The sequence below is a fragment of the Phoca vitulina genome, unplaced genomic scaffold (assembly GCF_004348235.1).
Source record: "Phoca vitulina isolate PV1807 unplaced genomic scaffold, GSC_HSeal_1.0 scaffold1, whole genome shotgun sequence".
NCBI lineage: Eukaryota > Metazoa > Chordata > Mammalia > Carnivora > Phocidae > Phoca > Phoca vitulina.
In genome coordinates this window covers 29,999,117-30,013,390 of record NW_022589704.1, presented here as the reverse complement: position 1 = coordinate 30,013,390, position 14,274 = coordinate 29,999,117, and the positions used below count along the sequence as shown (strand labels likewise).

The following is a 14,274-nucleotide window of genomic DNA, read 5'->3' as shown; positions in this document are numbered from 1 at the left end:
TTCGGATCCCTACATTTGTATCTTTGGGGTAAATACCCAGTAGTGCAATTGCTGGGTCATATGGTGACTCCATTTTCAACTTTCTGAGGAACCTCCATACTGTTATCCAGAGTGGCTGCACCAGCTTGCATTCCCACCAACAGTGTAGGAGGGTTCCCCTTTCTCCGCATCCTCGCCAACATCTGTCATTTCCTGACTTGTTAATTAGGGAAATCTAAATCAAAACCTCAATGAGATACCACCTCACACCAGTCAGAAAGACTAACATGCTCATTTCTTAAGGCAGAAAGCGAACCCAGAGTTTTATGAAATATGTTATATAAGCCTCACTTAGTCTTACAAATTTGGGAGAAAAGACTACCTGATGTTAAGGAGAAGAAAAAAAAGCTTATGGCAGACCTTATATTTAGGTACAGGCGAAAAATTCTTCCCCAGTGTCAGGATTTACATTTGAGAGTATCCCGTCCAAAAAATGCAAATGATCACACAGTCCCCAAAAGAAAACTAATCTCGCCCGCCTTTACAAACTGTGCCATGTTTTCGTTTGAGAGTCAGTATGACGTGCTCCAAGTTGCCTCAGAGTTGGTGGCAACTGGCTTGATGTGCACAAAATCCAACTGTCCTTTGGATTCACGTGCACCTGGCTCAACAACGGTGAACTGCTCTTTGGTGAGGCTGGCCCACAGCTCCGCCTGCCGGTCTGCTCACCCTAAAGTACTAGTGCTTGCCCTAATGTACTATTGCTCACCCTAACGTACTATTGCTTGCCCTAATGTACTATTGCTCACCCTAAAGTACTAGTGCTTGCCCTAATGTACTATTGCTCACCCTAACGTACTAGTGCTTGCCCTAATGTACTATTGCTCACCCTAACGTACTATTGCTCGCCCTAACGTACTATTGCTCGCCCTAAAGTACTATTGCTCGCCCTAACGTACTATTGCTCGCCCTAATGTACTATTGCTTGCCCTAATGTACTATTGCTCACCCTAACGTACTATTGCTTGCCCTAACGTACTATTGCTCACCCTAACGTGCTATTGCTCGTCCAGCTGAAAGGAGCTCTGAGCTGAGAGTAAGGCTGAGCAGTGAGAATGGACAGCCAAGAACATTTAAGAGAGCATTTCTAGAATCCAGTGTCTGGCGGGAGAGGGGATGACAGGGAGGGAGTCTCCATTTCTTGGTATAGCTGACTGTGTAGATTGTCATTCTCCAAAGGGGTCACTGGAGGGGCAGCGGATGTGGAGAGAGGTAATTATTTACTTTTGCACCTGGAAGGTTGGAGGTGCCTAAGGAGCCTCCAAGTGGAGTCATGCCACCCCGTCCCACAGGTAATTCACATCACTCCCCTGCTCCAAATCCTACTGAATGAAAATCACACTCCTCATCCTCCCCACACCACCTCTGGTATTATGATCCTCCATGACCAGGCTCCAAACAGCCTCTCCACACTCAGCTACTTCCTACTCACCCACGGTTCCCCAGGCAGTGTCAGCAGAATGTCTGTGATTCCTCTCATCTGCCTCCACTGGGCACACTGTGAGCAGTGAGGAGCAAGAGAGGTTAGAGGCTGCACGGGCTAGCTTAGTGGTTAAGCATGCAGCCTCCGGGTCGCTACTTCCTATGTGACTTGGGTCAAGTTACTTAACCTCTCTGTTCTTTAGTTGCCTCATCGGCAAACCAGGGATGATAATAGTACCTACCTTATAGAGCTGTTGAAAGGAACGAACACATTAATGTGGAGAAAATGCTGGGACAGAATCTGGCCTGCTGGAGGCCTTCAGGAAAGTGCTCCAGGGGCTTCAGATCTCTGTGATTCTAAATCAAGCTTCTGAAGCTTATTCCTGAGCTCATCAAGGACAGTAGGAGCACCCTTCTCAGCACTTACATTTCTGCTTCTGAATTGCAGGGGAGGAGAATTGCGGTGGCAGGATTCTCTGTGGTCTTAATAAAATGATATAGAGAGAAGCCCTTCCACACACACGCACACACACACACACACACACACACACACACACACACACACACCACGAACATGGAAGTATTTAAAACTCCTTCACTGTGGTCCTTGCCCTTAGTGAAGAGGGATTCTGATGATCTAAGAGGGATTCTGATGATCTGAGGGGATTCTGATGATCTAAGATCTAAGAAATAGGTGGTTTACATCCAAAGTCTTCCTATTGCCCAGGCTTTAGAAATCAACGGCAGAGGGACAGGGGGCAGGCGAAGATGTGGCAGTGATATGAATATATGACTCGCTTTGGATAAGATACATGAATATCTTATCCAAAAATTGCATGTATGACTCTGAAAATAGATATGATCTAAATTGATCAAGAGAAAGCAGCCCTCATGAACAGTGTGTTTTTCCCCTAGAATGTCCTTTGTCCGGGCAGAAACCGTAGACAAGAAGCTGCATAGTGCTTCTCCTAAGGGGCAGGCGAAACTGTCTTTAGAATTCTGGACCCTACACTCTGGCCCTCCAAGTCTGACCTTGAAATTGTCTCTTGCATGACAATTGGATGAAATCCTCAGTGTTTGATAATGAAATTCGGAGACTACCATTAAAATAGAGAGAGATGATTTGAGTGGCCTAACAAGTTATGATGATTTGTTCCTTTGGTTGCCATTCTCTTTAGATAAAACCTCTTCGGTGGTTAAAAAGACCACAGGGTGATTATTTGCAGCTATTGCTCAGATAGATTTACTTTTTTGTGGCCACTCACAACAGTCTGGCTTTCCACAGGATTCCTTCTCCTCCTATGCTTTCATGCAGCCCTTCCTGACCGTCCTCAGCACCCACTAGAAACCTCACACCCTCTCATAAAGGAAATTATTTGTGCAGGACCATTTTTAGGGAATACCTCCCACCATCTGGTAGGATGAAACACTCTCAGGGACCCTTTTCCAGATAACATCTGCTACAGGGTTCCATCAGATCCCATCTTCGTGGCGCATGCAGTTGGGAAATAGCTAAAATCATGTGTTTGCGGTCATTGTTGAAAAATGCACCAAAAAGGCATTAAATGTGGGCGATCGAAATCACTGTCTTAAACTGTTTTAGACATGTCTTCTGAGCCCTGAGTCATTATCATTCCACCTTCATTTTCTTCGCAAACATTTCCTTGGTGTTAACCAGGGCCAAAAGCGTCTACTGATCCTTCGATTCCCACTCCAGTTCTTAACAAAGAGTAAGAGCCCTCTCCTCATAACGCAATGGGAAATGTGAGTGATGAAAAGGAGATTTTTTTCCCCCAAAATCATTTCTACAACACCGGCCATCAAATGATCATTATATTTTATGATTCTGTGAAATCTGTAGAAATCAAAGCTATGTAACACACATCGCAGAGGGTTCTGCTAATCCTGGCTGACCACATTCATGCCAGAATGAAGGGTGAGGGGCTGGTAACTAGAAACCTGACACTGAAGGAATTCCAAACACAGACTAAAAGCATCTCTGGCTACATCACATGGGCAACTCAAGTGCCTACGAGTGTATTAGTTTGTGCTGATTTCCTTTTAGCTTTACCATATTTGTAGAAGAACTACAGAACAAAGCCTCAATCTCAGCTCAGCTGCTAAATAATGCATGTGTGGCATGCTTAACAGGAGGATGGCTTTGCCAGATGTCGACTTTCTGCCAAGGGGTACAGGTACCCCTCGGAGCACCCAGAGTTCCACGTCATGTTACTTCCTCCCATGTGAACCCCAAATTTGGGCACAGCCAGTTATTACCAAAAAAGGAAATCCACAAAGGCTATCTTGGAAAAGTTAAGAAATTGTCTTTGTGTTAGCTGCTAAAAGCACGCGTGGTATTTTACAGAAATTAAGAGGAACAAGATTCTGCCTTTTGGAAGCTTCTCCTTGAGTGAGAAATCCCATGCTTATGCCAAAGGTGGACGTACTCACCTCTTCTCATAAATTCTTTATGACTTTCACACTTTTTACTGCTTACCTTATTTTTATGCCTGTTAAACGTATCCCTTCTCGAAGCAGACTCTCTTCTAGTCACTAAATGTGTCTCAAGCTCCGTTGTTTCTCCCTGTTGTTCTTCAACCTCACCTGCCCTTCCTTCTCCTAAAAGGAGCTCATTGGATGAGAGACAGTGATGGTTCTTAAGCTCAGCATTGAGACACATAAGTGAATTATGATCAGCTCTGTATTGCAGGGATTCGTTACTGATACTTGAACTGAAGGTTGCAAATAATTTATTTTGATAAATTACAACAGACTTGAGTTTCCTCCCTCAATAATGTTGCTCCCACTCACTTGAATCCCCTTGTTCTTTCTTGAGTGGGAGGGAAGGGCGTTGTGTTCCCACAGGTGGTTGGGAAGTTTGCATAATCCTAGCTTCTGCCTCTCTGGAGCTTGAGTGGCTTATATGAAAGTCATCCATCATGTGTATTCTGGTAAAGAAAAGGTTGGGAAGTGCTGTGACCGATGGGAACTGGACATCACCTCTACCTCCGGTTCGTGTTCATCAATCCTCAAGTCCAGGTACTTGAAGCTGGTGATTGCACCTGGCTGTCACCTTTGACATTATCTCCCTAAGGCCTTTATTTGAGATCCTGTGTACTGGATTTTTAATTGCATACATTATAGTGTTCCTAGATTATTGTGTCTATGACAGAAACAAAGAAAATTTCTTTGCCGGATGATAATAAACACAGTCCGTACCTGATTCTTGAATAAATACACTTAACCTGTACTACTTAGACATGTTGACCTCACATGACTGGCAAGTCAAGGCAATTAAATGTGAGCCCAAGATTTATTAAGCACATACGATGTTTCCAGTACTATATAAGACAATGGAGTATACTTTGGTTCTTGGCAAACAAGACAAATATAAGAACCCATGCCCTGATCAAGTTTATAGTCATTCCATGTTGGACCCAATCCAACCCTTTTTTTCAGCCCACCATCTTTTTCTCCATCCCTCTTTCCTTCTTTAAAAATTAGAGACCATGTAATGTACAACATGATGACTACCGCTAACCCTGCCATATGATATAAGGTAGCTTGTTAAGAATGTAAATCTTAAGAGTTCTTATCACAAGGAGAGTTTTTTTCCCTTTATTCTCCTTTCTTTTCTTTTCGTCATGTCTATATGAGAAGGTGGATGTTAGCTGAAACTACTGTGGTAATCATTTCACAATAGCTGTAAATCAAACCATCATGCTGTACACCTTAAACTTACAAAGTGAGGTATGTCAATTATTTCTCAATTAAACAGGGAGGAAGGAATAGAAACCAGTCTTACCTCGACCTTTGCCAATCTCTGGCTCTCAATGAGAGTCTGCTACCTCCTTTTATTTTTTTACTCACTGACCTATTTCTACCCCTTCCACACTTCTGACCGTCTGTGGTTATTGTGCATGTTTGTGGGTTTTCTCTTGACTTTAAACCCTCTTCAACAAATTCAACACACGTTTATGGAGCACCTAGGATGTGCAAAGCCGTGTGCTAAGCTCAGAGGGAGATCACTAGATATATAAGACTCAGTTCGTTCAAGATGTTTGTGCTCTAGGTCAGTATATAACTAGTCTTTCACCCACATGAGGTGAGAATGACCTACTGTGGTGAATGCAGAAAAAAGAGATTTTTTTTTTTTTTTTGTAATCGAGGAGGGAGGTCGGGGGCAGAGCAGGGGCAGATCGGAGGATTCACAATTGCTCATGGCCTGTCTTCTATTCCAGTAAGTATAGCCACCTCATTCCCAGCTAAAAGGTTTTGCCAGTGACTCAGTCTTTCCAATACTGAGCCCTTTCCCCATACAGGATTGCCTTAGCAAATGTAGAAGCTTGCCTTCCATCCTTCCATAGAGTGAAGACTGTTGGTACCCGGGGGCTGGCTATCTGACCTGCTTAGCCTCTGATTTTCAGCCCCTTTTTTGCTCAATGAAAAATAGTGACATACTGAGCTGGCAAAAAGAAGAGAATCTCATGTAAAGAAAGTGATTGTTATTGTTTCTTCACATATCAACACCATACAACCTTGTCATGTTTAGGCTTAAAGGTTAGCAATCATTATTGCATGCATCTGCACCTATGTGATTGGAAACCGCGTAACTGAGAGAGTTCCTATGAGTTTTCCAATCAAAAGCTGAAGCCTTTTGGCCTCCAGAAATGAGCCTAATCAAGAATAAAATAGGAAAAAGAGTAAACCGTGAAAAATGTGGGAAAAAAAACAACAAAATTTTAAAAGTAAAGATATTTTCATGATCGCCTCCTCAAAGAGGTATATAAAGAAAGCAAATACAGACTCGTTCTTCTTCTGTAGGTAAATATGGTTCCTGAGTGAGATGTTTCAATTGAAAGTATTTTTAAGAAAATTAGTAATACATACAAATAAAACTCATGAGGTCACCTGCAAAACGAGGGGTCTGGAAGTACCGATACATTTGCTGTTTGGGTCCTTGTTTTCATCATAGTCTCTGGAGGAAGCTGCCCCTGGATTTCTCAGAGTTGGCCGGGAACGTGCAACACCGGTCGCCATGATAAGCATTTCTTAGGACTCAGAATGGACTGGTTTTTGTGCTTTCCTACAAACGCTAAATTTCACCCAAATATACAAAAGGGAAATTCAAGATCAACAAAGCTAAAATTTCAGCTCCTTGTCCTTCTTTCTATATCTTAACAAGTTAATGAGGAGGGCTTTATTTTTTTCCTGTTTAAAAATCATTCTTTTGTGTGTGTGTGTGTCTCTGTCAGGGGGTCTGTGTGTGCGCACATACACACACACAATATTCACCAGCCCTTAGAAGTTGCTCTGGCAGAAGTCTATAGGAAATGCTCAGTTTTGAGGAAAAAGTTATTATAAACAACTGCAGCGCCCCCCCCATCAAAGAAGGAAAATTCTTCTAGCACTCTTTGAACCTTAAACAGTGTTTTTATAGGCCAGTTCATTGTTTTTCTTCACTATGAAAAATTAAAAACAATAACTGTTTTGATGAGTTCTCCGGGAAAAGACAGTTTCCATGATTTCATTTCTTGACAAAGAACAGCTACCTCACTTGGTTTCTGCCACATGTAAGCAAACTCCCAGCCATAAAACCTCCCGTCAGAGGAAGGGATATGGGTCCACAGAACTCTCAAGAGTTCTTCCCCAACTGCCCAGGGGAAGAAGCCTGCCTGCCCCTTGCTGGGAGAGGTGGTTGAGTCTCAGGGGTGAGGTGTGGGAGAAGAGATAACAACTGCCCCCCCACCCCACCCCTGGGCTGTCACAGCAACATTCAGGGTGGATTCTGCCTCGTCACCACTTGATCTGGGTTGTCTCTTCAAAAATAAAAAAAAATAAAAACACAAGGTGTGCCTGTCTTTTATAATGTTCTGTTTTAAAGGAGAGAAATCTCCGTGGAGAGCACAGGACCCTGAAAGTCCAAGGCCTGGAATTCCTCCTTTCTCTCTTTCCATTTTAAACAGGAAACAATCCCGCTAAGAGGGTCCGGAGGGAGCATTGGTTGTATGTTCATTTTAAGGCAGATAATGTTTGTGTGTTGCAAATGTCAGTGATTTATCCCAAGGGCTTAAAATGAGTGCAGAAAAACCACATGTTTCACTTCATGCAGAGAAATAGCTTCAGTAGGTTTCGAGAGAAAGCACAGGTTTAGGATATTTTTTTAAGTGTTTCGGAAATCTCTAACATGAACCAAAAGGAAATAGAAATGGGGGGAGGCCTTAAAATATTTTACGACAAAAGATATAATGAATGCTGGAAGTTTTCTAAATCAAAAATAAAATTCTAAAGGAAAGGGAAGATGTAACCCTGATCCTTTATTTCCCAGGGCTGGAGTGACAGATTATACGTTTGTGCTGTATTTGTCATGGGCAATTTAAAATAGAGCAAAGCAAACTGCACTGAATAATAGCGGTTGGTGCTCTAATAACCTGTACACAAACAATTTAATTTTTTTATCTGAAAACTCTAACTAAATTACCCCAAGCTCAAGGATCTTTCATTATTATACATAGCCAAATGAAGACATCAAAAAGGAGAGAGTGCTATTGTTCATCGTTATGAATGTGTTCACAAGCTCCTTTCCACATGGAGCCTGTCAAACCTTCATTGATTTGGGGAACTTACAGAGCTGTTTGAACATCAAACTCTGCAGATTGCAGGGTGATTCTGACCCTCATTGACAGTGCTTGATTAACCGCAGACACTGTATTCTTACAGCTCTGTCATTTCTTTCAAGTGTTCTCCCAATTTGTACTCTGACATTGAAGAGCTTTTCATTAATTATTATTGTTGCTTTTTCTTTTCCTTTAAAAAAATTATAAAAGGGAGAGTAGTAGAAAATGGGAAGGATCCGGCAAATATGCACACAGAAGGTTTATGGGATTTTAAGAGCTGCAAACAGAACTCATCTGTTTAACCCCAGGCTAGATAAGATGCAGTCATCTGCACGTTGTTTAAAGACGTATTGCTTCTGTTATAGCAAACAGATCAGAGGATGCTTGTTGTCTTAGTAGAGAGATCCAGACAGGGTCACTTTCTGTGAGTGTTTCTTCTTGCCCTGGACCGTTCTGTGTGCCTACTCATTACACAACGCAGCTTCCAGCTGGCTCGGCTCTTCCCTCTCTGCTCCTGGCCTGGTGGTGCTTCTTGGCTTGCTGATAGAATTGCTTTAGATCAAGTTCTAGGTGGATAATTCCCAGCTCTGGGTTAGGACTTTCTCTAGGAACTGTAGAGAGGGGAGGGCACATGGGGAATGTGACAGAAGCTAACCAGAGTTAGACCAAGACCGTGGCCCATGTCAACAGCACCCCACAGACCGAGCAGAGAAGTGAGGACAGTCCACGGGAACTTTATAACTCTGAATAACCTGTACACTTCTACCACTGTGTCTATGACAGGCTTCCGTCATCATAGGGAAGAGTAGAGGAGGGGTCAAATCATCGCAGCTTTAGGAGAGCCCAAGTCTGCCTTCTTTAGAAAACCAGTTGAGCCACTACACTGAAGGCCACCACACGGTGGTATAAACCAGGTAGAAGTAGCTTTCTCTCTCCGGCACCAATCTGAGTATAAGCAGTCCTGGCTGACAGGGGGCTCCGTGATATCAAGGACTTGGGCCCTTGCCCTCTTGTTGTTTGACCTTCCTCAGCATGTGGCTTCCTCCATGCGGTTTAAAATGGCTACTCCGATGGCCAGCAGGAGGGAGAGGGGAAGAAGAAAATTCACCCTCTTCTTTTCAAGGGTGCACATCGTTTCTATTCACACCCCATGGGCCAGACCTAGTCTTTGACCACACCAAACTACACGGCAGGCTGAGGAGTGGGGTCTTCAGCTGGGCAGCCAGCTTAGTAGCTACTGATATGTGTCTGTTCTTCTCTTTCCAGGGGAGGACCAGCTGATCCTATAGACTATCTGACGGCAACACCTCGAGCGCTCTACAAGGAAAGGGAGCTTCCATATTACCCAGGGGCTCATCCCGTGCATCCTCCCAAGGGGAGCTACCCCCGCCCCCCGGATCTGAGGGTTGCAGACCTCCGCTACCCTCAGTATTACCCTCCTCCGCCAGCCCCCCAGCATAAAGGACCCTTCCGACAAGATGTCCCACCTTCCCCTCCTCAGCACCACAGAGTGCCAGCCTATCAGGAAATGGGTAGACCAGGGCCCCGCGGGGGCAGCCCAGACCAGTACCCCTACCGAGCCCAGGATCCCAGGCAGAAGAACCCCATGACTGCAGCCGTGTAGCTGAATACCACCAAGCTCAGCCCAGCCCAGAAAGGGAGACAGGTGACACCACCTTTGCCCTTCCTAGACTTTCAGGCCTTCCTCCTGTTCAGAATTCTCCATGGTATAGATAGGTTTTTCTCACTGAGGTTGCAACACTGGACTGCTGACCAGAGGGGAAAAGGAGGGGACAGGAGGGCAGGGGGATCACAAGGAAGAGAGAGGACAGGGCTCATAAAGACAGTACTGCCGGAGATTTGAAGTACATTTAGAATTGTTCAGATCAGTGAGAGTGGACGGGCAAATAACAATGGAGACATCGCACCTGGGGCCTCCCTGGTGCACACGAGCCTCATCGAATTGGCAGTGCGGAGGCCATCTCAGAGGCTCAGCCTCGGCCCCCTTACGAAAGCTGTTAAGTCTGAAGAGTGGCTGCAAATATGGGCATCTTAAATGAGTAGTTTTTCATTGAGAAAACAAAACAACAGCAAACATGACTCGTGATCTCCTTGAAATGTTTATACCCAGAGGAAGGCTGCATTTCCCTATTTGCAGAATTTCTCAGGCTCTCAGTACCACTCATTTGGTATAACTATTTTATATTTCCTTGCTTTTTATATTAAAAAAAAAAATAAGATATGGAAGCAGTATTAGTGTCCTGGGAGAATGTGCAAAGCCAGTCAGGGCTTCCAGAAGGAATATATTCTGAGGACCGGGTTAAGAGGGCCAAAAATCCCGTGGTCCTCACCTTCCTTCCCCACAAATCCCAGGCACAACAGCACAGAGCTATCCAGTTTCAGAATCATCCCCAAATCTCCTGCCTGTAATTATCATAACCGGGGCCTCTACTTTCAGGATCCCACTTGAGGGCTAAAATGTAGTTGGGAAAGAGAGGGCCCGCTGCTTGGGTCCCGCAGGAAGCAAAGCTCGGGAGACGCCAACTCACTGCACAGTCAGTGCCGAACAGTGCCATCTGCCCTGGGGACCGGGAGGGGCTGACCGTGGCCTTGGGGTTGATAACCAGGGGGCCGGAGCTGGCAGTGGCTGACGGGTGTGTGTTTGTGCTTGCGCGTGCAAGTGTGTGTGAAGGCATGTGATTCCTGGTATGGAGAATGCAAGATAAAAATGCTTTCTGAAAAGTCTGACGGCGAAAGCAATAAAAGGGGGAAAGAAAATCAGAAGGAAAAGGAAAAGAGGCATAAAACCAGATCAATAATCTATCTGCTGTATTTCAGTAACAAAAATCAGGGCAACACCGAGGTCAGCATCTCCAATTGGAATAGAAGGTCTTAGGGCTTTGAAAAGCTGACACCCCACCCTCCAAAACCCATCACGTTTCCTTTGAGTTTTGCAGTAATTTCCTACGTATTCCAGCAGGACTTCTAAAACGTCCAAACTGCCCCAAATGAGAACACAACAAAAGACTGAGGACCAGCAAAACAGCAAGCTGGAATTGTTCAGTGATGCTTAAGAGACTTAAAGCCTTTACTGCTCCTTCTCCATTCCCTCCAGGGGGAAAATAAATAAATAAAAGTCTTGAGTTCAATATAGATATATTTTGGCTGAGATTAGAATACCTCTGACTGACAGGGTTTAATAAATTATAGTATTACGGAATATACAGAGTATCCAGCCCAGTTTAGTCTTTTATTTTTTTTATTTAAAATAGAGTTGCGTTACCAGGAATGAAGCAACTGCTGGTTTTAGACATAAATACTTGTTATTTACTGGACTTTAAGAGGTATCATTTTCTAAACTACAATTTACTTATGGCCCTCTTAAAAAATAGACTTGTCAAGTTGGTTTTGGCCATCTGCCATCTCTCTTGAGCCAGCACCTTACACTGTTCGGCAGTTTGTGCAAGGAGGTTGACGGTTTTGTGCCCTGCTCACCCAGAGGTGAGTGCAGGTGAGCTACGGGGCTTCTCTGCCAACATCCTGAATGACACTTTCCCCTCAGACTGAATAAACTTTCCGGAAGAAAATGATAAAGTGAGGGAAATGCAACGTGTTGGGGAGCATTAAAAATCAGCTCTTCGGTCTGTTGCATAGTTGAACCAAATTTCTCTAGGCTATTGGACGTAGCCAATCCAGAAGTCTCCTTCTGGATTAAGGCCAAGACCACATGAGGGTCAGCCAGAGGCAGTGCGAGAAGCTGAGATATTCTGTGCATGTTGGAGCAGGGGCTCTTGTAGGAAGAATGCCCATGTTTTCACCACGTTGCCACCTTGGGAGCACAATACCTCCAGCTTCCAGGCTCAGGGCAAGCTGCTCAAAACATGGGTTCGTGTTGTACACAAAGTCAATAAAACACTTGTTAATCCTGAGGGGGCAGCCAGGGATGCGAAGGTTCTGTTAAAGTGGACAAAAAATAGATGATAGCAGTTTTCTTTTCTTGCTTGAAGTATAACACATGCCCAATGTGTGTGACAGAGGCTCTGTGAAGCCAAGCCACAATGAAGAGCAGTTTGAATGTAAGCTTTATAAATTCCTGTGTCCCAGTCCTCCACTGTCACCACCCAGAAGTTGCAGAACTCTTTCCCAGTCTCTAGGAGAACAGGTTGTTTAGAGTATTTAGAAGACCAGGCTGTAATCAGCAGGTGCCCAGTAGCAGGAAGTAGTTCCTGGTTAATTTATGGTCTTAGAAAGACTCAATCAGGTGTCTGCTTGTCGCTCAGAATATAATAACCCCCGGAACAGAGTGACACAGTGAGCGAGCGGCAAACCCACCAACATACACCCACCTGGCTCCTGATCTGACCGCTGGGTCATTGGGGCCTTGAAATGTTTTTGGTGATGATGTTTTGGCCTTGAGTCACTAGATATTTGATGGAGCTCTGTTTTATCCCTTTCTGCAGGAGGAGAAATAGGAAAGGGAGCAGACCACTGAAAACTTTGAGGTGCAGGAGAATTCAGTCCTCTGCCGGGGAGGGAAACACTGCATCCCGTTAACCCCATGCGCCATTGGACTATGGCAATATCACTCTTGGTAGAAAATTGTTTCCCCACAATATTAATCAATGGATGAAAGGCAATCCCAAAGACAGGAGCATCTTCTTAAATCATAATTGAGTAACAAACAAAAATTGGAAAATAAAATTACTGTGAAGCTCGTTATTCTTAGATTTGTAGGTCAACGTGCATTGACCCCACAGGACAGCATGGGGCAAAGATCTTATAATCAAGAGTGTGATGAGACCCACAGACCCACTGTCACCCCATGGAGCAAACTGCCTGCTGCCCGATAAAGGAGGTGTGTGACTTCATTGTACCTTTATTTGTGCCACCAACTAAATAAAATTAAAACATGGTTCATTATTCCCTTTAAAGATTCGTGAACTTGTTGAACTATCTTCAGAAGGAAAGGTACCCGACAACATGCATAGAGTCTATATGCATAAGGATCCAGCCTTTAAAGAGCATTTGTTCCCCTAACCTATAACCCCAGCATTTGCTTTCTTTGGAGAAACATCTTAGCCTTTCGGGGGATAGAGAGGTTTGCAGAGTTTGGATAGGAATGTGTGTCTATAAAACTCCCATAGACATTAAACTCTGAAATCTGCAATGAACCGCCTTCAAATTGGTGCTAAATTGGGTAGACACCCTACTGCTTTCTGAGTCCAGGAGCAACAAAAAGTCCAGATTTCATGCAATTAGGTGGGGGGGAGTTGGATCCAGAAACAGCCACAGGAGTATTTCTCTGCACTACCAGTTCACACCGACTTAGTGGGAAATGATGCCACAATGAGACCAGAAAGAGGAGTCTCCATAAGGTATCCCTACAAAGTCACCTCTCTGAAAAAAAAAGGAGAATAAAAGGTAGATATCTAAAATAAGCCTAGAATCTCATATGCAGCTACTACTTCTAAGGGAAACTCTTTTCTCCCTCATGTCCTTAAATAGTAATAGAATCACACAGTGCCTGACTTTTAAAGATGGGCTTAACTCCCCAGCCTGGAGTGCCGAGTGAACTAACCCCAAAGACTGCTGACTCAGCTCTGGAAGAGTGTTCTCTTCCCTTGATGTGGACTGCCGTGCTGTTTACTACTGGAACATAAAAACAAACCCCACTGTGTATACAGTCACTTCTTCTAGTGTTTTCCTGTGCTTTTATGACACCAAGTCTGTTCATAAGTTCTGAAGATAAATTATGTGAAATCATATTTTGGCATACGGGGGCGGCGAATGAATTCTTTACAGACTTTTTAGGATGATCCCATTTGTACCACAGAAAACATTTTGGATGTTGTTATATATGAATATATAAATTTTTCTCATTTTATTTTGCATTAAAATAAAGCTTTATTCGGTCAGTAAGACACCAGAGTGTTGGTTTTCACTCCCCACATGTTTGTTTTAGGATGTGATGAATGAATAGGTTGGCCTGGTCCTGATCACCCTTGAACAGCAACGTCACAGGGCAGAGGACATGAGGAGAAAACCTCTGTCATATGCCAGGCTCCCAAAAAACACGTGTAAGATGGAGCTGAGAAAGCAGGCTGTTTGTTTGAGAGTGTACTTGGGCTCAGTACCCACAGAAGGCAGAGCAAGAAAGCAGGGCTGGGCAGAGGGAGAAGCTGAGCAGTGATGTGCT

General features: G+C 44.1%; 1 protein-coding gene across 1 annotated transcript in view; it reads left to right on the top strand.

Annotated features, from left to right (window-relative positions):
- The window catches only part of PARD3B (par-3 family cell polarity regulator beta), a 999,887-nt gene extending 985,901 nt beyond the window's left edge, over positions 1 to 13,986 (top strand). Inside the window, exon 23 of the mRNA XM_032403913.1 lies at positions 9,345 to 13,986. Coding sequence (XP_032259804.1) covers positions 9,345 to 9,702 — 358 coding nt within the window. The 3' untranslated portion in view covers positions 9,703 to 13,986. The remainder of the gene's footprint in view (positions 1 to 9,344) is intronic.
- The last annotated feature ends 288 nt before the right edge of the window (positions 13,987 to 14,274 follow it).